Source organism: Lepidochelys olivacea, assembly GCF_965140295.1.
Source record: "Lepidochelys olivacea isolate rLepOli2 genome assembly, chromosome: 13".
In the NCBI taxonomy this organism is placed as follows: Eukaryota; Metazoa; Chordata; order Testudines; family Cheloniidae; genus Lepidochelys; species Lepidochelys olivacea.
In genome coordinates, this window is record NC_140423.1 from 11629351 (window position 1) to 11655897 (window position 26547).

Consider the following 26547-nt stretch of genomic DNA (forward strand, 5'->3'; position numbering starts at 1 on the left):
CACTTCACCTCTTTTCCTTGCATGGATTACTGGCAGAAGTTAATGCAGACACCATCAAGATGAGTTTATGCTGGTTACTCATGTCAGAGCAAACCTCTTTCTTCCCCAAAGGGAAGAGGAGGTTAGGAGGCAGCAACCGGCAAGGAGGCCCTGGAGAAAAACATGCTGTCACAGGGCCAAGAAGCAGTGAAGAGTCCCAGGGGCTGAGTGCATAATAGTTGTGGCCTCAAGCACTTGTCAGGCGATATCAGTGAGCCACCTGCCACAGTCTCACTATGAAGGACACTGGAGAAGACCTCTCATCCAGAGAGCCAGCAGGCAGAGATTTAGAATTTTGAAACAGAGGTTAAGACTTAATGGCTGTTTATGATGCACTTGAGAACTGCAGGAGCACCTTGCTTGTAGGATCATCTACATCAACACCCGCCTTTCAAGATTACATCAATTCTGCACAGCATAAGAGGAACTTGACAAGAGTCAAGAGTATTAGGTGCACAGTGAAATGCTACGAAAGAAAGGGCTAACCAGGAATTCTCTGGCTTAAATCATCTGCACAAATTAGGAAGAGGAGGTGGATGAGGCATTTCAAGGACAGATAAATACCCAGATCACAAGACCTGGTAGTAATGGGGGACTTAATAGGGCAAAACACAAAATTTCCACTAAGTTCTAGGAATGCATTAGGGACAACTTTTTGTTTCAGAAAGTGGAAGAAATATCCAGGGGACAGCCATTTTAGACTTGATTCTTGCCAACAGAGAGGAATTAATTGAGAATCTGAAGGTAAAAGGCAATTCAGGTGAAAGTGATCATGAAATGACAGATTTCAAGATTCCCAGGAAAGGAAGGAGTGATAGCAGCAGAATAAGCACAAAGGACATCAAAACAAAAAAGCACACTTTAGCAAATTCAGAGAGAACTGGTAGATAAGGTCCCATGGGAAGAAAATTTAAGAGAGGGAAAAAAAGTTCAGGAGAACTGGCAGTTTGTCAAAGAGACAATATGAAAGGTATAATGGCAAGCTATCCTGACATGAAGAAAAGATAGTAGTAAGAGGCTAATATGGCGCCATCAGGAAATTTTTAATGATCTGAAAAATCAAGAGAGAAATCCTACAAAAAGTGGAAACATTGACAAATTGCTAAGGAAGAGTACAAAAGAATAGCATAAGCATGAACAAACAAAATCAGAAAGGCTGAAGCACAAAATGAGTTACACCCAGCAAGGGGCATAAAAGACTCTAAGAAGAGGCTCTTTAAATACATTAGGAGCAGAAGAAAGATGAAGGGAAAATATAAGTCCTCTACATAGCAGTGAAGGAGAGCTAACAACAGATGATATCAAGGATGCTGAGGTGTTTAGTGACTAGTTAAGCTTCAGTCTTCACTAAAAGATTTAATGACCAGATACTCAACATAATATTAACCAGAGAGAAGGAATACAAGCCAAAATAGGGAAAGAACAGGTTAAAGAATATTTAGATAAGATAATGTATTCAGAGAACTGTAGGACTGGAAGGGACTGAGAGAGGTCACCTAGTCCAGTCCCTGGCACTTATGGCAGGATTAAGTATCACCTAGACCAGGGGTTCTCAAACTGGGGGTCAGGACCCCTCAGGGGGTCGTGAGGTTATTACATGGGGGGGGGGGGAGAAATCACGAGCTGTCAGCCTCCACCCCAAACCCCACTTTGCCTCCAGCATTTATAATGGTGTTAAATATATATAAAAAGTGTTTTTCATTTATAAGAGGCTTGCTATGTGAAAGGGGTCACCAGTACAAAAGTTTGAGAATCACTGATCTAGATCATCCCAACAGGTGTTTCTCTAATCTGCTCTTAAAAATCTCCAGAGATGGAGATTCCACAACCTCCCTAGGCAATTTATTCCAGTGCTTAAGCACCCTGCCAGGAAGTTTTTCTTAACATCCAACCTAAACCTCCCTTGCTGCAACTTAAGCCCACTGCTTTTTGTCCTATCCTCAGAGGTTAAGAATAATAATTTTTCTTCCTTGTCCTACTAATAACCTTTTATGTACTTGAAAACATATGTCCCCTCTCAGTCTTCTGTTTTCCAGACTAAACAAACCCAATTTTTTTCAGTCTTCCCTCATAGATCATGTTTTCTAGACCTTTAATCATTTTTGTCGTTCTTTTCTGGATTCCTGAAATGTGGCACGCGGACCTGGACACAATACTCCAATTGAGGCCTAATCAGTGCAGAGCAGAGCGGAAAAATTACTTATGTCTTGCTTACAACACTCCTGCTAATACATCCCAGAATGGTGTTTCATATTTAGCTTGTGGTCCACTAGGACCCCAGATCCCTTTCCACAGTACTCCTTCCTAGGCAGTCATTTCCCATTTTGTATGTGTGCAATTGATTGTTCCTTCCAAAATGGAGTACTTTGCACTTGTTCTTGCTGAATTTCATCCTATTTACTTCAGACCATTTCTCCAGTTTGCCTAGATCATTTTGAATTTTAACCCTAACCTCCAAAGCACTTCCAACCCCTCTCAGCTTGGTATCGTCCGCAAACTTTGTAAGTGTACTCTACGCCATTGTCTAAATCACTGATGAAGATATTAACAGAACCAGATCCAGAACTGACCCCTGTGGGACCCCACTCGTTATGTCCTTCCAGCATGACTGAACCACTGATAACTACTCTCTGGGAACGGTTTTCCAACCAGTTTTGCACCCACCTTATAGTAACTCCATCTAGGTTGGATTTCATTTGTTTGTTTGCGAGAAGATCATGCAAGACAGTATCAAAAGCTTTACTAAAGTCAAGCTATATCATTTATACCGCTTCCCCTCATCCACAAAGCTTTCTTTGACAGGGTAACAAGCCATCAGGTTGGTTTGACATGATATTTTTGGACCAATCCATGCTGACTGTCACTTATCACCTTATCTTCTAGATGTTTGCAAATTGATTGCTTAATTATTTGCTCCATTATCTTTCCGGGTACAGAAGTTAAGATGACTGGTCTGTAATTCCCCAATTTGTCCTTATTGTCCTTTTTATAGATGGGCAAATATAGTGCCATTTTCCAGTCTTCTGAAATCTCTCCAGTCTTCCACGACTTTTTGAAGATAATCACTAATAGCTCAGATATCTCCTCAGTTAGCTCCTTGAGTATTCTAGGATGCATTTCATCAGGCTGAAGCACAAATTTGACATCTAAGTAATTTTTAATTCAAGTCATTAGGGTCTGATGAAATTCACCTTAAGGTAGTTAAGGGAACTGAAGCAATCTCAAAACTTTTAGAAATTATCTTCGAGAACTCATGGCGGATCAATGAGGTCCCAGAGGACTGGAGAAGGGCAAACATAGTGCCTATTTTATTATTTTTTTAAAAAAAGCTTTCCTAATCTCTGCCCACTTGATGTGTTAAAATGAGAAGCTACTTATAACAGCAGATTGTGCAGATACTGAAATATGACAACATATACTCTGCTGGGCACCTCAGGAGGGTTTGAATATACCCTTGAACACAGCCAGATTAAGGCATAAGTATGGGTATAGGGCCTCAGGTCCCAAACCATGTGATGATATCAGAGACTTTAAATTATCAGTAGGAATCCCAGTTAATCCCATGGAAATGAAGCTGTTCATACTTACAGAGCTATTGTTTCAGACTCTCTGCAGATGCAGGCAGGCATGATTGCATCGGTTACATATGTTTCACATTCTTGTGGTTCCCTCTGCAATCATCAGTGTCTTTCAATTTAAAAAGTAGTAAGATGAGACTCTGGAGATCAAGACAGCAGCTTCAACAAAGTGACAGGTTGCTGCTCTGCCCAATTTGAGTCCTGGAGGAGGACAGAGAAACAGAAACAAGGCTCTTCTGTGCAGCAACTGCAAGGCTGATGGAAGAGCAGAGCAGTAGTCAGGAGTCTCTGGGATGGAGGAAATGAATACTCTCTTCTCTTCACCAATTAGATGACTTTGGGGAGGGCTAATGTTATCAAGTACCTATTATCCAGAGGCCTATAAGAAAAACAGAATCCCCTAAAGATGTCCACAGACAGCATCCTAGATGGAATCCTAGCACTGCCCTCCCAGAAGATGAACTGAGGTGCTGGGCTTTCCACCAGGGTGTTTGTCCATGGATTGGATGCGCCTCCCCAACCCCCACTCCTTGCCGCATATCAGCGTCTTGTGAAATTTTCAAATTTTGACTGCAACCGCAAATAAACCCCACTATCTTCATGTGCATCTTTTACAGATTGCACAATCCAGGGAGCTACAAAACCAGAAGGAAGAAGGTCTTTGTCAAAGAAGCAACTCAAACACACACACGCCCAATTTTTAAAGTAGTTAAGACCAAATGCCAATCAGCTCATTATGCAAATAGCTGCTGATGATCATTTGCACTCAATTGCCATAATCAGACACACTGTATGTACATTTATGTACTCAGCCTTTTTTTGAAAATCTGGGCAACAAGCCTGGAATTGTCATTAAGTGTGTGCTGATAGGTATGGGAATGCTTTAAAAAAAATTTGGTATTTAAATAGTGCTCTGAAATACTCTCAAAACAATGTCTAGAGGTTGGATATTTGCCACACTGTTGGAGAATGGAAAGCTTGATTTTCAGCCGTTGTAGGTGTGTTAAGGGAGCTATCATGCTAGCTCAAGTAAAGCAGATTATACCGATAATATGACTGGACTCCTCTTACCGGAAAGTGACCCACTTATAAGCTTACATTCCTATGAGAAACTTCAAACGGTATTATACCGTTTTAATGCAAGACAACTGGTAGCATCGTGAAGATACAACAGCCCCAATTTTAGCTTCAGATAGTAATTTTCTGATAAACTACAACAACAACTTGGACAAGATCTTTATGCAGTTAGACTTTTGCAATGATCTTTTAAAAAATGAAATGCAGTGCCACTCTAGTGCAACCAAATTGCCACGTTAAACCTAGTCAGCAGAAACTCAGGAGGATGGAGTAGAGATTGTACATACAGCCCTATTAGTTTTATTGGCTGGAAGTTACCATCCAAATCGTTATACTCTAATATTTTCTTATTAGGTTTTGGAGAATCCAAGTGCTGTTTTATGCCTTACATATGATTTAAATTACAAAACTGAAAATATCTTGCTTCAGAAAGCAAAAAAGAACGTTATTTTTACTTCTTAAAATTTAGGACACTAATAGAGGATTTTTTTTTAAAAGTGCTCTTTTTGCACATTTAACAAATTAAATATATGCTATTTGACATGGCTACTGACATGTATCAGTGCTGAGAAGCAAAATTATACCAAAGTAAATCATATACGCAACTCTCCCCCCAACCTCTAATTTGTTGTGTCTGGTAGCAAGCAGTACATCCGCCACTTCACTACAAGTGTTACAATAATTACTTATGTATTCATGAAATCAAAATTTGGTGAAGGTTAAAAGTGCTAACCCTAATAACATGCTGCAAGAAGCAGAAGTATTTTTGATGTGCCTAAAATTTTGTTGCTTCTCTTGATCTATGAACAAACATCAAATCCTGCTTTTTAAACTGCTGTGTGTTTGACAGTTAGACAGCATGCCCATGAAGAGTTTTGAGAATTAAACTACGCTATTTGCATATTTTGGAAAATATGGCGGGAGGGGGAAGTTAATGTAGGCATGATCATGAAAACTAGAATGCAAGATTCAAACAACTTTGTATTTCAGGCCCTGATCCTGTAAACTGGATCTGTGTAGATGGGAGGTTCCAGACATGAGAGAGTGATTCTAAGGCCAGAAGGGATTACTAATCATCTAGTCGGACCGTCTGCATAACATAGGCCACCTAACTTCCCCCAAATAATTCTTGTTGAACTACAGCATCTCTTTTAGAAAAACATCCACTCTTGATTTATGAATGGCCATTGATAGTGAATCCACCATAACTGTTTGTGAATTGTTCCAATGATTAATCACCTGACTGCACTCTGACCTTACTTAGTGCAGTTTATGCAGTTCACACAGTTTAGGCCCTATTTAAAGTATTAAGGCACGATGGAAATGGGTTTGCCATCTTTGGTGTTTGGTTCCCATATTGCAACTAAACCAACACTTGGCAAGATGGCGACTAGCATCAGTCAATTCTACACAGGCTTCTCCCAACAGGCTAAAACACAGGTAACTTGCTATGCAACTTAGGGGAACCTGGTTTTCAGCAAGGGTTGAGGATGTTTTGAATCCTTTCCCTCAACCCACCCCAACGTGGTACCAGAGCATAACATGCTACTTCCATGGCTAATACAACAGTTCTACATATAGCAGTACCTGGTGCACTTACCCAAAAATTGTTGGAAACCCACTATCTATACATCACTTGCCTCCTCCCTCAATCTTCTCTTGAAGCCCCCTTCAATATGCAGACCCTCTTACATGGTCTGTTCGTATTGCCCTATGCCCACCAGACCCAGGGTGACTGTGCTACTTTGTGTGTGCAGTCCCCCTCCAGGTTTTGTGGTTTAAGGAAACTTCCATGAACAAAAGGGGTGCACAGATCTTTTTGAAAGAGGCTGGAGTGCAAATGCGCCATCATTAAATAAATAAATAAATAAATAATAAAAAAAACCTTACAGTTGAAAGATCACTATAGCTTTTCTAAGGAAATAAAGAACATTTGTAATCCCAGAATCCTGTTTCCTTAACCTCAAACGGTGCTTATCAAAAGGAAAGAAATCTGAAAAACTTAAGTATTTATCAGGCATAGTTTAAAAATTCATTGCTAATTTGGGATAGGCATTTTAGGATTGAGTTTATCACCATCGTGATGTGAATTTCAGTGTGAAAGCAAGTCCAGTTCAGAAGCATTTAAGTGCCACAGTTAAACCCATAAACCTGACTGAGGAGGAGCAAACAGACCTCCCCCTCAACACACACTTGAAGGATCTGTCCACCAGTCTAGAGAGGCCAAGATTTCAGTGGGCATCCAAACCATCGTTTCTACGGAGAGTACACAGATGGCAGCTACCCCTGAAGCTGCTGAAAACAGCACCTGGCAAGCTGAACTACGTAAGTGCCTGAGCCCATATACTCCAGAAGCCATACTCCATACTCCTCATGGTAGGATGGGCCTTCAGGTCTAACACGACGGCCAGCATCATCTGCAATCCTATATGTGGAACAAAGGCCTTGGCTTCCACAGAGTCCAAGACTGTTCCTATAAACTATCTTATATAAAAGAGACAGGATTGACTTCTCCATGTTGATGAGCAACCCTAGTGCATCGAAGATTGTTTGGATGACTGACATTTAGGACAGCATCTGAGCCTCGGATTGGCCTCTAACTAGCCAGTCATCCAAGCAGGAATCACCTAATTCCTGACTTCCTCAGGAATGCTGCCAGCACTGCCATATACTGTACTTTGTGAACACCCGTGGAGCTGCAGACAGGCCAAACAGTAGTACTGTAAACTGGTAGTGGGTCTGATTTACCAGAAACCTGAACAATTTCCTGTGGCTTTGATGTATTGCCACATAGAAATATGCATCTTTTAAGATGAGGGCAGCATACCAGTCTCCAGGGATGGGATAATGGAAGCCAGCATGACCATGCAAAACTATTTTCTTCAGATGTTTGAACTGTCACAGGTCTAGTATGGGTCTGAGACCTACTTTTGCTTTTGGGATCAGGAAATACTGTGAAGAAAACCCTTCCCTCTGTATAACTGAGGAACTTCCTCTATGGCCTCTACTGAAGCAGAGATATTACCCCCTAAAGGAGAACCTCCTCCTGACAGTGGTCCCTGAAAATGGATGGAGAATAGGGATGGGAAGGGGGGGGAATGAAGGGTATAGTCCCAATTCCACCCTGCACTGATATGTAGTGGGATAGGAGTGGCTGGCACTCCAGAAATTTGTAGGCTGTCTTTGACAAACAGCAAAATGTTTGCTTAGAACTCCCAGGATGTATGAGTGAATCAGGAGCTGTTGAAAAAGGAGGGTGTCTTTAAATTTAAATAGATTGTCCAAGAGGTTATATAGAGATCGAGCAAAGACTGCTGGTTAGCAATCCTAAACTGCAGACTCACTGGCAAATAAAGTTTTCTGGCAAAGAAATCCAGCTTCTTTGCATCCTTTTCATTTCTTCCTGCTAATCTTGGCGTCCTCTCTCACTGGCAGCTCAGATCACCAATGACCCTGGAGGGTGGGTGTAAATGTTCAAATCCCTGTGAGGGGACAGAATATCTGCGCTTGGCCCTTTTTGCTGTTGGAGGGAGGGAGAGAGGGAAGGAAGATGGCGTCTGCCATAGCACCTTAGTGGGCTCCAGATTGCTCCCAATTAATGAAGCTCCCCTCCAGATGGTTCCTAACAAACTAAGATGTTGACCAGCCTGAAACCCCTTTCTCCAACCCCTTAAACCTGGATATCCAGACCAGAAGCCACCCTTTTTAATAGCAATGATGAGCCCTGTAGTCCTCTGAGGGAGATGAGGAACCTTCTAACACCACTGCCTCATTGGGTGATGAAGAGGAGGAGGTCAAAGGTGGGTGCTGTGGAGCTCCACGGATTCCTCTAAAGGTAGATCCACCAGAGCAATTACTTCCCACTCAATTCTGAGCCTGGTACTGAGAGTGGTCTCCTGCTGCATCTGGTGTGGTGTTGGTGTCTACCTGATAAAAGCAGAACAAGGAGGATGTGGAGACTATTTGGAGGCAGGTGGAAACCCCCAATGGATCCATGGCCATTTGGACAAGGCCCCAGAGCTTAATTTCTTCCCAGCCATGGGTCTCTGCTTGATGGCCAAGACAGAGCCTCCAGGGGATACTGAGGATGGTAGGTAGTGGAAAGGGAATAAGGATATTCATGGCACAGCTGCGACAGGTTGGAGTCAACTTCTGACCAAGAAGGGAGGACCGTTCCCTTCGATGCCACAGATTGATGTCTGGAGCCTGGAGATGGCAGTCCCAGTGAGATGATAATGGTTGGCACCACACAAAGAGGCATACAGCAAACCAGAGGAACTCACGACATTGCACACTGGGATGACACAGTTACAACAGGCGCCAGTACCAGGTGAGAAGTATCTTGGAAAGCCGGCGAAGCCAGTGCTAAGAGACTCACCAGATCCATGCAACGCTCATGCAGCAGAGTCATGCAACACCATGCTGAGTGTCCCTAGCCTCTGTTTGCCAGAAGCTGGGAATGAATGACAGGGGATGGATCACTTGATTGCCTGTTCTGTTCATTACCTCTGAAGCACTTGGCTTAGGCCACTGTCAGAAGACAGGATACTGGGCTAGATGGACCACTGGTCTGACCCAATATGGCCGTTCTTATGTTCTTATCTCAGGCTGCTGCAGAAGCCTCCGGCGTAAACAGTACCAGGATAGTCTCCCACACCACTGAATTAAATGGATCCACTTCAGGAGCTGGTAACCAGGGTGCCAGCACTGGAGCGGATGGTCCCTTTTAAGCAGATGACTGCCTCGGCCTTCAGTGCACTCTTGTGTTCTCGTCCATAAGCTTCCTGAATTTTGGTGCCAGGGATCTCAATCTCCCAGATTCTGAGCATTTGACACAGATTCCTGACATAAGACTCCCTGACACCCCTCAGGAAACTGGCAGGTCATCCACTGGCATCAGTTTCTTGCAAGAATGGCAAGGCTTGAAACCCAGTGACCAAGGTACCCAGAAAGTATTCAAAAAACACTTTAAAGGAAAACTTATGTCTATAACAAACTGTCTAAAACTACTAAAACACTACCAACTATACACAAGTGAGAAAAAAACTTGCAACAACCATTCCAACAACCATCAAGGGCAGTAAGGAGGAACTGAGGGGAGTCACAGCAACTCTGTCCTTTATACTTTTGCATGGTGGCACAAGACAGGCCCATGGTGCATGTGGTGCCCTGACAGGTCCCACTGAGGGATAAACCTCAGACTACTGTGCACTTACACACACCTCAAGTGGAACAGACATGTAACCACTTGAAAAAACTTGGAATTTAGCTACCCAATTTGCAGCTATTACAATTAGAACATGCAATTCTGAGTCTAAGCATATAAAACTGAGTCAGATATAAAACAATGCATGAAAAACCCATACATGTAGTAATATGGCTTATTTAAAATAGTCACTAAAAACTGACTTAGTAGAACTGATTCAATAAGTATTTCCATATATTTTTATAAGCCCTCAAGACTATACTATCATGTATAAATAGGGTTAATATTTTATTGCTAAGTCATAGCCACATATTCTTCATTCCAGGAATGAAACTGCCACTGAAATCTAAGACTCGTACAATTATGTTCCTCTTAAAGTGTAAAAGCTTTAAAAAAGGAGCAATGATCTGCGTGAAATCCACAAAACCGATTGATTTAAATCTCTATCTAATTCTCTACTACTATTGTGACACTGGGTTTATGGAATATTATCTGACTGTTCCAGTAACATCTGCAAATTCTAGAAAAATAGTCCGAGAGAGATGTAATTTAAAGTTGAAAACATTTATCTTTAAGGGCCAAATTTTTCTCTGGGTTGCAGTGGTGTAAATTAAACAGTTACAAAACCTTCCCATTTCAGTGGGAAATATATTCAACTCTGTAAACTTACAGCACACCAGTCTGCTGTGTCTTTTTATGATTGCTATAATTCAGCTACCAAACTTCTGCGGATTTATGCAAGTTAAAAATTCAGCTATCACTTGTCAATAAACAGACAAATAAACCCATGAACCTTTTCCCCTTACAAAGTAAAGTCTTGTTTTTTTTAAGTGCCAAAGCACACACCGCATTTTCAGGGAGTACAAAACACGTGCATTCTGAACGTAATTATCTGCATTGTTTATACTGATTTGTTTTAGCTCTTATCAAAATATAAAAGATTTAAAAATTAAGCCACCAGGAATAAGTAGAGGTGTATAAAAAGGTTGGTTTTACATGGAGATAAAATAAATATGAAATCATGCTCTCTTGCTTGTCTCTCCACTTTCCCCAATATATATTTAGTTCACACAGTGTTCTAAAAAAAAAAAAAAATCACTGATTTGATGAGACTGGCTTCAACTACAAAACAAGCCATTTTGAGTGACTTACCGGAAACGTTAATTGATGTTCCTGCATCAATAATTCCACTGTTAGGCCTTACACAGTATCTACGTGGTGCTGTAGTTTTCACTTTGAAGCACACATTTCTGTCTGTAGGATTACCAAGTTTCAGGTTTGTGGTGACAACATCTGTGAAAGGACCTGCAGAACACAGCAAAGAAGATTTTAAAATTATATTAAAAATACTCTCTAAACTTTGAGTTTAGACAGACTCAAAGTTTGTATCTACAAATCTTATAAAGTAGTTAGATATTCAGCTTCCATTAGCAGCATCTACAGTTAACTGTTCAAGCAGAACTGAGGATGGGTTGAGGCCTCTGAAAATCTGAGCCATATCAATAGTTGAGCTTTGCCTTTAATGACTAATAAGCTACAAGGAAGGATAGTTGGTACATCATGCTAATGTAGCAGCTGAATTCCACTATCTTACACTGTTGTAATTGTGAAGTAAATACTGAAGTCAGAGGTATTTTGGATGTTCACAGATATAACTTCAATAGCACAGATATAGGTGTGAGGTTTTTTGCAGGAATGGTGGGTGAAATTCTGTGGCCTGCGTTGTGCAGGAGGTCAAACTAGATGATCATAACGGTCCCTTCTGACCAAAATATCTATGAAAAACATTGAAAGCAGAGAGTTTGACCCACTTTATTCTAGGCTGTATAGAGGAGAAAGTTTTAGAAGGAAAGTCTAATCGTTAAGAAATCGTAAAGCTGTCTAAATGGACAAAAAAGCGAATATTGCACATATTAAAAAGGAAGGCAGAGTTATAAGAGAGTGGTTAGTACAAGAGTCAACCATGGAGTAGTGGGGTGTCCCAGTGAAAGCATGTCATTCAAAGGACACACTTGGGATTTCTAATTGGATCAGAGCTATAGATTGCTGGCAGTCCAAATATTAGCTAGTGTGCTACTGCACTCATTTCTCTGTGCTTCATATTAACAGAGCAAGACAATTACAGAAGTGAAAACATTTAGATTAACTTGCTTCTGACAAAGGCTACAAAAAAAACAACTTGGTGCATAATCATTGGAGGGAATTACCAAAAATCCTAGAGAATAAAAGCCAAGTGGACATGAACATTTAACACTGTAGTATGCAAATTTTCTTCATATTTTGAACTGTAAAATATGAAGAAACTCCCAGAAAAGGAGGCGAAATAGATTTTCAACTGGATACAAAAGTGATCATTTGTTTTAGTACTTTTTTTTAATGTTACATTCCTTTATATAACTGTTGCTGCTTCAGAAAGATGGGACTTGTTCCAGACCACAGCACCTTCAGCTTGAAATAAATCAGATTGAATGATAGGCTCGCTTTCCCTCCTCCAAATCTGGTCTTAAGGTGATTATGATAAAATTGTAAAAATTCTAAAGGCTTAAAGCCAATGTCCTTGATGCAAATAGTTTAAAAAGGAAAAAACCACATCCCCATCAACATCAATATAGCATCAGTTCTGCCTGCACTGTGAACAGCACATTAGATGTGTATTTGCTATCAAGAAGGCACCAAAAGAGGAAGCCCATGGAATTTAGGGCTGAACACACGTTTCATAACATGAAGCAGTCCCTCTATCCACCAAATTCTTGCTCTACTCAGTCATGTGGCACTATGATGGTCCAAAGGTGTAATCACTAAATTCCCTCAGTCTTCCTATTGGAATGGAGTCCATGATTCCCGCCGCCACTTTGAGAACATTCAGAGACAAAGGGCTATAATTAGGAGTCATGAAATAATTCTGAAATAGATTTTGGGGATAGATTTTCAAAGGAGCTCAGCATTCATTTAGGCACCTCAGTAAAGTAGGCAGATTTTCAAGATAGATCTTAATGGTGGGGAAAGGTACTGTTTACTGCTCTAAACAGAAATTTCTGGGTGTGAGCACTTCTGAAAAACTGGCCATTCAGGTTATGACTTTACTGCAGAGTTAACTTGGGCAACTGGCACCTATGTTTGACTAGCCAGGCTGCAAGCAGCCACACTGCAAAACCAGACTTGAATGTGTTCACTTAATTGCATCCACACTGGTGCTGCACTCACTCATGTATCTCTAGGACTTCTGGGGCACTGTCCCATGGTTCTTAGTGCTGCAGTAAGCCTCTCAGAGATTTTTCCCCATGAGTTGTGGGATGTGTGTGTACTGGGAACATGGGGTGGGGGTGAGGGGGGCTGGGGAGAGAGAAGAGAAACTGTCAAAAGCACTGGAGGACTATCAGCATGCAAGCAAGCTGTGTTCTCACTGCAAAGTGGGTGGGTCACTAGCCCAAGCATAAGCAGCATTTGGGCTTAAGCCTCTATCCCAAGGCAGGCTAGCCAGTTGGGGTCAAAAGCACCACCACATTTAGGCAAGAGTTTTGTATGGGAGAACAACGTAATAAGAACCTGAGTCAACTCTGCAGGGAAGACTAAAGACTCTTTAGTGCCTAGATGGGAGCTACTGAAAACTGAGCTCTATTAAAAATCTGGCCTAATTCATCAAAAGATTGACAAATGACAAAAAAACCATATTCACTGTTACTAACATTTCCAGAAAAATGAGATTATACTTCTACAGATTCTTACCCAGCAAATCTAAGTATACTCACAGAAAGTTTCCCCTCTAAATGAAATTTATTTCTAAAGCTAGGAAACTTTTTCTCTGTTCTTTAAAAACAACATGAGAAAAATGGTGAAAAAGTTATAGGAAATGGAGAATCTGTCTGTACATAATCTGACATAGGGTTGTCATGCACACTATCTAAAAGGAAGAATGTAACAAGTTGAATTTGGTGGTGAAAAGTTTGGAATGTTCTGGGATCTTCTGAATTTTTTCAGCCAGTCCGAAAAAAGTTGATTTGTATTAATGCAAAACAACAGGCAACATTAACATTGCTAGATACTGCATGCAAACAAAAAAACAAACACAGTACCTCCTAGCTTGTGCCTCAGAGGTCACAAGTGTATATTACCAAGGACAGGAGGTATCTGACTTTCATATATACTCCAACATATTTTCCCACAGTTATTTTCAAACTGTTTCTGTGGCTTTCCATCCAGAAGCTATGCATGCAACCCTTCATATTTAAAGATCACTGCATTATCTCACAATTTGCCATGCTCTATTTCCTATTGAAACACCAGTGCTATATCAATCTTATCTTAAAAAGTGTCATTCTACATTGTAGCGTTTTATAATTTGTAAGATGATCATTTCAAAGAAAAAAAAGTGTTTGAGAATTAAGTCAAAAGAGTATGTCAACTATCTAACATTTAATAAAGGCTTGTTACCTTACCTTACAAATGCAGCACACAAATTCATGTACTGTACTATTCGGCTAATACGAGTTTGCCGAATAGTACAGTACATGTGTATTCCATCACCAATTATCATGGCAAATACGTCACCACACTGTCATTTCACTTGGATGGCTTCTATTTGTGCATCCTTTATGAAATTATTTGTATCCTAGTCAAGGCCTCTTACGTGGGGGGGAGGGGGTGCGCGGGAGAGATTAGGCAAACAATCCTCACATACAGGGAGGGTATGCCTACACTTTGAGCTGGGGACATGATAGCCATCAAACTAGTGTGCTAAAAATAGTGTAGCTGTGGCAGCACAAGTGGTCAGACGGGCTAGCCACCCCAGGATTATCTACTGTCTCAAGGCAGTTCGCTCCTTCTGGTAACTCATGTTGCTACAGCTGCATTATTTTTAGTGCATCTCCTCAAGCTGGGAATCACACCCCTGGCTCAAAGTGGACACATACCCCATACTAACATCTTTAATCACTTCTGTTCTCTAGCCCTGATTCAGCAAAGCACTTAAGCACATATCTAACTTCAAAAATGGGACTACTCATGTACTTGCAGTCAGTGAACCTACATTGCAACTGGGAGGTGTTATTTCCAACTCGGGTAATACAGGAGCTAGCTCTGCTTGAGATAAAAACAGAAGTGTGACCACAGCAGCATGGGTGGCAACTTGAGTTATCCTCCCGCTAGAGTTTTATATGGACAGCCTCAACTTAAAGGGAAGAAACCGAAATAAAACAACATCACACTTCTATCTGAACCTTTTAAAACCTGTTACAAACAGTAACACCTATGATTAATTTAACTGGAAGACTAGATAAAGCCTATTTTCTCAGTTTGTTTACTATGCATTTCACAGATCTTGGAGTCAGTTACTCTTTCCCTTGCATACTCCTTTCCCTCTAAGTTTGTGTGCATCTTCTCGCAGAAATAATGGAGAAATATATATATACATTTTTAAAGAAAAATGGTTGATTGTAAAACCACAAAAACTGACAGGAGGGCTCAGTGGCAGGTATAGCACTTGCTATTTTAATTTTTTTTTCTTTTAAGATTTGATTAGATTTCAAGTTTATGTCCTTTAAGAATAAGCTTTAAAATGAAATAAGCTGAAATGTCAAGTGAGACAGCATGGTCTGGAAGAACAAGTACATGGATGGGAGTCAGGAAGTCCTGAGTTCCAATCAAAGCTCTACCACTGTCTTGCTGTCTATCCTTAGGCTACGTCTATACTACCGTGGTAGCTGGAGTCGACGTACCTTAGGTTGAATTACCGTTGAGGGGGAAGGGGGTGGGGGCAATGGGAGAAAAAAAATCTCCTGTTAACTTACCTTACTCTTCTTGTCAGGTGTAGGGTACAGGGGTCATCGGGCGGAGAGCGATCTGCAGTCCATTTGGCAGGTCTTTACTAGACCTGCTAAATTGACCACCGGTGATCTCAGAGCATCAATCCCTGCTGTAATGTAGACCTGCCCTTAGATAGATCACTTAAGTACTTGGTCTTGTGATTAAAATCAATGGGAGTTGACACCAATTTAAACAGGAGCAGGTTTGGGCCCTTAAAATTTCTCCACCTGTAGTAGTAAGTATAATACTTACCTAATCACAGGGAATCTTGTGAAAAGGAGTGCTTTAAAAGCACTACATTCCATATTTTAATCATCATCATGTGGCCCTGTGGACACCTGTAATTAAGGAAGCATCAGCAACTTTTTAAAATCAAAGTAGTTTAGGAATGAGAAGGCAAGAGTATCTATATTATATAATTCAGAAGTATTTGGTTGAAAGCAGCCCTCCTATTCTGAATTTGAAAATTAATTTTTAAAAAAATAGGCAGATCTGTATAACTGCATCACTCACTTCTGACCTATTCACCTCTGGTTTATTCTTTTCACATCTTTGCTACCTTGCTTTCGCCTACCAATTCATGCTATGGCCAGGCAGTTCTTTTCAAAGGTAGCAAAAGTACGTACTACCACAGGAAATAGATACTTCACAAAGATCTGGTCCAGCAGCCCCAAAGCCAGCCATTAACTTACTCCCTGGGGAGTGCAGTGATGCAAAAAAACATAAAGGCAGTCAGTGTAACTAAATAACTGTAAAACAACCCTGCCAGAATAAGCACCACACTGTGGAGCTTCTACACTGGAGAAGTGATGTGCAAATGAGTGTATTGAAGCAGCTACCTATATATTTCTACTACGAGTACACTTCTCAAAGGAGCTACTGAGGCTACCTGAACCCTGATGGTCCGCAATTAGCTAATATTCACAGCACAGTCTAATGTAGCCAGTAATCCCAAAAGAAAGTCTAAGTTGAAATGTGTTTCCCTTTCATCCCGCCTGTGTAAACTACAAATAAATTTACAAGCTAGCTCTTGGGGGAAGCTGCTTTTTTTGTTCTGTTTGTACAGCGCCTAGCACAATGGGGTCCTAGTCCATGACTACTGCACCCGGACACTACGTTAAGGCAAACAAATAATACCACCACAAATGGCTTAGTCCTACCTAGACCAAATGACAGTGTTTTATGCACTTCTAGAGTATGTAGCTTAGCTTACGTTTTCTAGTTTGACTTGGAGAAGAAGAGAAGGTGGTGAATTACTTGACTGAGAGGGAAGTCAGATGGTATTCTGAGACCTAATTGCAACTTGTTATCCAAAATTATACTATATTCTATACAGACAGGGTAAGGCAGTCTTGACATAAGGTTATGAATCTCTCCCACCCTTTAGGCAAATGTTATTGCTACCAAACACATTGTTTTGATGGACTGGTGAAAAAAGAGAGCAGCATGATGCTAGGGGCTCAAAGGGTGGTCCGATCAACCCCATTAATATGTTTAGAGCCCACAGGGTGATAGGTCATCTCATTAGGGGATAAATCCTGATAAGGCCCTTCAGGAATCTAGCTACTATGGGATGAGAGAAAACTGAGTGCCTTTGAAGTGGAGAGGGATTAACTTGACATGACTTGTGAGTAGACTAAGGAATTTATGACCAGTCCTGATCTCTGTAATGATCAGCAGTATGCCTAGGAATCCGAGTCTATAAAGAACGTAGTCGTCGATTTGGGCCAAATGATAAACCTTTTCCATTTGGCAAAATAGATAGTCCTGGTAGAGTCCTTTCTACACTTATGAAGATATTCTAGATTTCTGGTGAGCCACTTCTCTCTAGCGCTGACAACTATCAGCAACCTGTAAGGAGTACGGAAGTTGGCTCTGGCCCTCCCTTTGTGACATCAGGTTCCGTTGAAGTAGTTGCTGAATAGGGGGTCAAATTGATAGATTCATCAGATCCAAGAACTAAAATTGCATTAACCTGGCTTGTGCCAGGACTGTCATTTTGCCCCAAGTCTTTCTGAGTTTTCTAATTATTCCTGAGATTTAAAAAAATTGGAGGCTAAGCACATATCAGACTTGGGAGACCAGGGAACATGAATGCATCTTACAGAGGCCCTTACCCTTGACCTCCTCTGGAGTAAAACTTGGAACACTTCCTGTTTGTAACAATGAACAACAGATCTATGGAGGACTGATCCTGACAAATATTTCTTGGATAATCCTTGACAGCATTCTTTGCTGCCATTCATGTTTGCTTATAAATTGCCTGAGGTGATCAGCCTGAACATTCTGTGGTCCTGTTAAGTGAAGACTACTTAGATTTACATTGTAACTGATACACCAGTTTCACAGATGCATAGTTTCCTGGCAAAGAGGGGTGGATCTTGCTCCTCCCTGTGGGGTTATGTAAAACATCACTGTGGTGTCATCTATCAAGACCTGAACAGATGATCCTCAGAGCTGGAAGGAACGTTATGCAAGCATGACTAATTGCTCTCAATTCCAGAGTGTTTATGTACAACTGGGCTTCTTGACAAGACAAGAACGGTGAGTCTGTAAGTGGTCCAGTTGAAACCCCATCATACTGGATTGGATGCATTTGTTATTGTTTGGATGTAATAGTGGAGAGAAGGGAACCCCTTCACAAACTTTCTCAGGACCCTTCTACCAATCTAAAATTATAGGACTCCCTGGGGGACCTACATTTTCTTCTCTAGTGATATCTGATGGGCTGATATAGGACTTCAACCACTCCTGCAGGCAGTGAAAATGAAGTCTGGTATGCTGAATTACATGAGAGCAGAAAGCTATAGGGCCTAGAAGCCCAGGGCAAGTTCTCACAGAGGTTTGATGATGTGCCTGCAGTTGACTGACTAATTCTATATTGCTGAATCTTTCCTGAAGCAGGTAAGCCCTTGCTAGTTGAATCTAAAACTTGCTCCTATGAATTGACACAGGTAGGGCTGGGGGGATGCTCCTCCAGTGCTAGCCTCACCTGAGCTAACTCTGTAGTAAAACCATACCCATAAGTCCCAACAGATACCGCTGGCCAAATGAATTCTAACTGGAGTGCATAGGGCACATGTGCACCATCAGCGGAATACATATGAACAAGTACCCAGATTTTAAATGGGAGCTCTTTGGAAAACTCAGTCCTGTGAAAATCTGTCCTCCTCCTACCACCATGAACATCCTCAACTGCAAGGATGCTTGGTGCAATGGGAGTAGAAGAGAAGAGAATGTAATTTCTCCGTTCCCCACCCCCATCTGAAGTAATCTTCAGGAAAGAGCTACTGGAAAAACAAATTGTTACATTAACAGGCACTACCAATGTCAAAATACAGAGGAGGGAATAAGACAGGGAAAAAAGTGTTTAAAAATTACATAACAATTTTTAAATTAAAAAGAGTCAACAGGAAAGAGAAGTGTATAAAAACCCAACATGATTACGAGATCCAGATGCCAAACTTGGAACGCTGTTCATAGTTTAAAAATTATTCAGTTTGGATCGATTAATCATTGTCCTTCCTTCTCTGCCTGTTTTGGCACAATCTATTCTTGCCAAGAACATACCTCACCTCACAATGGGAGTGTGGGGGAGGGGAAGAAACATGACTAAGATATTGAAAGAATATTTTCAGTATATGAATGCGCATGCTCCTTTGTCACCTTCTATATCCTTAGTGTTATTAACTGTTTACTTCACAGTTGTAAAAACTGTAAAGAGTGAGGTCACACTCAAGCTTGCCAACAGAGACAGATGAGCACGTCCTTCAACACTGAAGTATTTATCAGATTTTCACTTGCTTGTTCCAGTCTGACTTCTTTAGAGTTTATTACATCCAAGCATTTTGTATTAAGTAATTTTAGAAGTTTTACACAAACAGAAAATAATTTGAGCAAATATTTTTTCTTGTGTCCTAAAATCTTAAAAACATGCTCTGTCTATGAATGATGAAGTAAACAAAAGGATTAACAGCACATGTGGCTGGATTTTACTTCTAAACATCTGTTTTTAAAAGGTAAGCATTATTTTAGAATTGGGTTCCAAATGAATTACATCATATTGTTAATGCATGGAATAAACATTTACTAAGTTATGCTTTATAGCAGAAAAAAGGGGACGTGTCAGAATAATGGGAGCAGAATATAACTATTCTATTTTTCCAGTGGAATAAAACAAAAAAAACCCACCTCACCAGAATAAAATCTTCTTGAACAGAAGAAACCTCCCACACAACTTCAATACCCTACCTGCACTTGAAAAGAAAATGGTAATTACAGAAAACTTAGTATTTTTCATCCAAAAGTATTTAAAAAACCTTTACAGCAAGATGAAGTAGGATGAATCTAAGACAGGGGTTCTCAGTCTTTTTTCTTCCCCCTCACAACATGCTACAAAAACTTCATGGCCCACTTGTGCCACAACAACTGTTTTTCTGCATATAAAAACCAGGACCAGCGTAGGGGGTAGTAAGCAGGGTAATTGCCAGGGGCCCTGTCATAAATATAAAAGGAAGGGTAAACCCCTTTGAAATCCCTCCTGGCCAGGGGAAAGCTCCTCTCACCTGTAAAGGGTTAAGAAGCTAAAGGTAACCTCGCTGGCACCTGACCAAAATGACCAATGAGGAGACAAGATACTTTCAAAAGCTGGGAGGAGGGAGAGAAACAAAGGGTCTGTGTCTGTCTGTAGTCGTCTTGGCCGGGGATAGACCAGGAATGGAGTCTTAGCACTTTTAGTAAGTAATCTAGCTACGTATGTGTTAGATTATGATTTCTTTAAATGGCTGAGAAAAGAATTGTGCTGAATAGAATAACTATTTCTGTCTGTGTATCTTTTTTGTAACTTAAGGTTTTGCCTAGAGGGGTTCTCTATGCTTTTGAATCTAATTACCCTGTAAGATATCTACCATCCTGATTTTACAGGGGGATTTCTTTATTTCTATTTACTTCTATTTTTTTATTAAAAGTCTTCTTGTAAAAAACTGAATGCTTTTTCATTGTTCTCAGATCCAAGGGTTTGGGTCTGTGGTCACCTATGCAAATTGGTGAGGCTTTTTACCCAACATTTCCCAGGAAAGGGGGGGTGCAAGTGTTGGGAGGATTGTTTATTGTTCTTAAGATCCAAGGGTCTGGGTCTGTAGTCACCTAGGCAAATTGGTGAGGCTTTTTACCAAACCTTGTCCAGGAAGTGGGGTGCAGGGTTTTGGGAAGTATTTTGGGGGGAAAGACGCGTCCAAACAGCTCTTCCCCAGTAACCAGTATTAGTTTGGTGGTGGTAGCGGCCAGTCCAAGGACAACGGGGGGAATATTTTGTACCTTGGGGAAGTTTTGACCTAAGCTGGTAAAGATAAGCTTAGGAGGTTTTTTCATGCAGGTCCCCACATCTGTACCCTAGAGTTCAGAGTGGGGGAGGAACTTTGACAGGCCCTGTGAAGTTAATTTGCCCACAGGTGCTAAGATCTCAACTTCCACTGGAGTTCTGGATGCTTAGGACTTAAAAATCAAGCCCTTTTAGTTTGGGGGGAGTGGTGATGTTGGGCTGGAGCTCATATCCACGTCAGGTACAATGTTGATAGTAACAGCAAGGAGTCCTGTGGCACCTTAAAGACTAAACAATTTATTTGGGCCTAAGCTTTCGTGGGTAAAAAACTCAATTCAGATGCTTTTTTACCCACGAAAGCGTATGCCCAAATAAATTGGTTAGTCTTTAAAGTGCCACCGGACTCGTTTTTGTGGATACAGACTAACATGGCTACCCCCCTGCCCCCCCGGATACTTGACACAATGTTGATAGTATATGCTATTTTAAAAATAAAGTTTCTAGAAGCATCAGTCCAAAAGAGAATTTGCTGTGACAAAGATTTTTTCCTATTTCTTGTAAAATTCTGTTTTGACAACTGTTCCTGCATTTCCATTTGCTATCTAATCTGTCTTTATAGTTATGTCAACTTGTTATTTGCTCCATCTTGCAGCTATTCTCCACCTCACCAACACAACTTCTACGATTTATTCGAGATGTGCCAATCCTGGGCTATGGACATGTGACTTTCAGTAGTGACCCAATGCAGTAGTTGCTAAAACATGTTTAGCCGCACGGAAATCAGTTTGTGTTCTCAGTCCTATTCCAAATACTTGCATCTCAAAACACACCACACAATCTTGTTTGATCACTTAGAGTTGACTTAAGACTGAATGGCTATGGAGAATTAAGCACACCCTTACGTACAGAAGTAGTCCTTCCAACAAGAAAGAGAAGCACAAAGGCTGGAGAAGCCTGAAATGGCACTGCTCATGCTGCTATTTGTACACTGAAGTCAGCACAAGACTTAAAGAGCCCCAAAAATTTTATTTCAGGAGTTGTCTTCTAAAAGGCCTTAGTGGTATTGTTACTCCTGGGGGAATTCTGCACCAAAAAATTCAAAATTCTGCACACAATATTTGAAAACTCTGCAAAATTCTGCACATTTTGTCAAAATACCATAATATAATCATGCCAGGAAATTACTTTGGTAATTTATATCAAAATATCTGTCAGCAAAAATAGATTCTTTATAAGGCATACTACAGAACTTTGAGTCGTTCATTTAAAATTACAATACAGAACTGTATTTCCTGCACCTGTCAGAAGCAGTGCAAAGACTTGGGGGAGCCTGGGGTAACGGAGGAGCTGAGCGAGAATGAAGGAGCCTAGGAGTGAACCTGGAGGGTGCCGAGTGTGGGAAGGAGCAGGTTTTTTAGGGGGTGAGGGGGACAAAGGGGTGGGATTGTTAGGGAGTTGGGAAGCCTCCCTCATGCAGACCCTGGCTGACCCCAAGCCTCCCCCATTCAGTCAGGCACTTCTGCCCGTCCCTGCACCTCCCCATCCCCATGGGTCTCTGCAGCCCCCCTCCCACATCCTCAGTCACTCCACTAGCTCCTGAGCCAATGCCCCAGTCTGTTCCTCTCACTAGCCATTCAGAACTCCAGTCTGTGACACCCCCCCTCCTCCCAGCAGCCTAGTTTGCCCCACTCTGTCCTTCCCTAGCTTCGTGGGCAGGGTACTGTGATGAACTTCTACTCCTGGGGGAATTCTGCAGCACTGGGCATAGAATTCTCGCCCCTGGCTCCGAAAATACATTCTGAAACAGAAGTACTGCAGTCCCACTTTTTGCCCACCAGAGGCCGCTGTGGGCACCAGAACAGCCAGCTGCTCTGGCACCACAATGGCTCCTGGTGGGCAAAAGGCAGAACTGCAGCACTTCTTGGGAAAATGTATTTTATGTGGGAAAATACAAAAGTATGCGGGACAGAGGAATTCTGCATGTCCCCAGATATGCAGAATTCCCCCAGGAGTAAATTTCATGGTTTGGTGGGCATATTTTCTTCTTATATTTGCTCTGAAGTAATTTTTTCTGGCCACGCAAGCCCCATCTACCCAGATATCTCTATTTCAGAGCAACAAGGAGTCCAGTGGCACTTTAAAGACTAACAGATTTATTTGAGCATAAGCTTTCGTGGGTAAAAACCTCACTTCTTCAGATGCATGGAGTGAAACTTACTGATGCAGACAAATATACTGACACACAAAAACACCTACATGCCTCCAGCTTCCATCCAGGACACATCACACGATCCATTGTCTACAGCCAAGCCCTAAGATACAACCCAAATTTGCTCCAATCCCTCAGACAGAGGAAAACACCTACAGGCATTTTTAAAACTACAATACCCACCTGGGGAAGTGAGGAAACAGACTGACAGAGCAAGACGGGTACCCAGATATCACCTACTACAGGACAGGCCCACAAGGAAAACAACAGAACACCACTGGCCATCACGTACAGCCCCCAGCTAAAACCTCCCCAGCACATTATCAATGATCTACAACCTATCCTGGAAAACTATCCCTCACTCTCACAGACCTTGGGAGACAGGCCAGTCCTCGCTTACAGACAGCCCCCCAACCTGAAGCAAATACTCACCAGCAAGTACACACCACGGAAACACTAACCCAGGAACCAATCCCTGTAGCAAACCTCGTTGCCTACTCTGTCCCCATATCTACTCTAGTGACACCATCAGAGGACCCAACCATATCAGCCACACCAGAGGCTCATTCACCTGCATGTCTACTAATGTTATATATGCCATCATGTGCCAGCAAAGCCCCTCTGCCATGTACATTGGCCAAACCGGACAGTCCCTACGGAAAAGAATAAATTGACACGAATCAGACATCAGGAATGGTAACACACAAAAATGCCTGTGGGAGAACACTTCAATCTTCCTGGACGTTCTATAACAAATTTGAAAGTAGCTATACTTGAACAAAAAACTTCAGAAAGACTTCAAAGAGAAACAGCAGAACTAAAATTCATTTGCAAATTTAACACCATTTATTTGGGCTTGAATAGGGACTGGGAGTGGCTGGCTCATTACAGAAGCAGCTTTGCCTCTCCTGGAATTGACACCTCCTCATCTATTGTTGGGAGTGGACTACATCCACCCAAATAGAATTGGCCCTATCAACACTGGTTCTCCACTTGTGAGGTAACTCCCTTCTCTTTGTGTGTCAGTATATTTATATCTGCATCTGTAACTTTCACTCCATGCATCTGAAGAAGTGAGGTTTTCACCCACGAAAGCTTATGCTCAAATAAATCCATTAGTCTTTAAGGTGCCACCGGACTCCTTGTTGTTTTTGTGGATACAGACTAACACGGCTACCCCCTGATATTTCAGAACACTGAATGTATTTAATATTGGGGGGAGGGAGGAAGAGTAGCAGTTACTATGAACATTAAATGGACAAAGGTTACAGCAACATGGTAATTTAAAGAAATGTGCATCATCATTCTGCTATAACCCTTGACTATTTATACATAAAGACTCTATCAAATGTGTGGCCACTGTAACCAACAGCATCATCATTAACATGATGGCTTTAGAATAAATGGAGAATAATTTTCTTCTCATTATCTAGTTCTAATGTATTCATTTTCTATATACAAGTCAAACTGTATGTGTTCATATATATTATACATGTAATTTATATCTACAAAGGTTGTTACTGAATTGGAAGAGATTCAAAGATGCAATTTATGTATAATTTTAAGTACCTGAATAAAAATAACAGTGGATATAAAATTAAAGGTTTCAGGATATACACAGACTGGCTGCACATCAAGGAGGTTATAAAATAAACTTCTGCTATTAATATATTCAGGACCTAATAATGGAGATCAATCCTGTTCTCTGCAAGCAGCGGAAGCTATGGCTCTGCTGTTGAACTCTTAGAGAGCTGGATTATTAGTGATGTTTTCAGGATATGATGGAAAACACAAAAACAGCATTTAGGAGTGATCAGAGAGCCTAATGGAGGCAGAGAAAAACCTACAATTATTTTTCAGAGGAATCACAGCACAAAATTCAAGACAGTGAGGTAGAAAGCATTCTGTAGTCCTTATATGAAAGGAACTCCCATAGAGGTAATTTGAATTTCTGCACGAGTCAGGAGTGCAGAATTAGGTCTGCAGTGATCAGAATCTAATTTAGTTTGTAACTGGTACAGTAAGTGCAGGTACCTATAGCCTCACCATGGTTATAAAATTAAAGCTTTTCTCCCAATATAATTAAAGTTAATCAATTGTTTGTGCACAAGCTCTCTTACTTTATTGCTTCTTATGCCCACAACTGGGCATAGATGGGCGTGTAAAACAGAGAAAATACGGCATGCTCAACTTTAGCAGAACAAACATTTGGAAAAAATGATATAAAGTCACATGGTATAAATAAGCAGCAAAAAGACATTTTATAAAGCCTTCATTTTCCTTGCTTGTGTAGCCAGTTAATATGACCCTGGGATAATCATGCTTTCAGTGAGCTCAAGTGACTCGCACTAGGTCTTAAAACTATTTGCAGAAGACAAGATTTCCCTCCATTGTAGGGAGAACCAGGGATCAGAATCTTACAAATTGCATTGTAAATAACTGTTGGATTATGGGGCATGCAAGCATATACCTCTCCTTCCCTAATTCCCTACCTCCTACTGTGGAAACTGAAGAATGCAAGATAAAATTGTTCAGAAACACAGCATCTTTAATCCATAGCACCATGGTAAGAGGGACTTTGTTTACAGCTCAAAGAAGAGCTATGGCATTTAGTAAAAAGATTATTTTCATAGAGTTACTATAATATGAGATAAGGCACTGCAGGAAGCACCAGAGCCAGTTTTTGAAATATCAGAAAAGGTGTTTGGAGAAAAATATTTTGACATTATCGATGGCAGGAGAAGCTTACTCAGCTTTGTACGGTGGAGCATGATTTTTTGTTCGCATAAAACCTCAGTCACTTCTTTACTATCCAGTCTTAAACATATTTTTAATTAAACATGGAAGTAGTCATGCTCGGTCACACAGAGAGAACATTTTGAGTGGCAGCAAAAGCAAGACAGCTGTTGCAGATTTATTACATAAACCCCTTTCTATAAAAGGCTGCCTAACAGGCCAAGTTTTCAAACTCAACAATTAATCCAGTCACATTAGGAAAGAAAATCCTGTGTCCCTTATGCACAAGAAATTTCCACCTTGGCATGTAAAGCAGTGGCTTATAATAGATTTGTATATTGAACAAATATTGAGGGGGGAAAACAACAACAACAACGCTATAGAGCCTTATTTTAAGCCTTGCCCTTAAGGTGGATAACTGTGCTTATGTAGGTTTCAGAGTAGCAGCCGTGTTAGTCTGTATTCGCAAAAAGAAAAGGAGGACTTGTGGCACCTTAGAGACTAACCAATTTATTAGAGCATAAGCTTTCGTGAGCTACAGCTCACTTCCTCAGATGCATATCGTGGAAACTGCAGCAGG

The 26547-nt window shown here is 41.1% G+C and overlaps 1 protein-coding gene across 1 annotated transcript in view; it reads right to left on the minus strand.

Moving 5' to 3' along the window:
* The window catches only part of VAPB (VAMP associated protein B and C), a 51735-nt gene that overhangs the window by 16553 nt on the left and 8635 nt on the right, over positions 1 to 26547 (minus strand). Inside the window, exon 2 of the mRNA XM_084645602.1 lies at positions 11053 to 11205. Coding sequence (XP_084501728.1) covers positions 11053 to 11205 — 153 coding nt within the window. The remainder of the gene's footprint in view (positions 1 to 11052; positions 11206 to 26547) is intronic.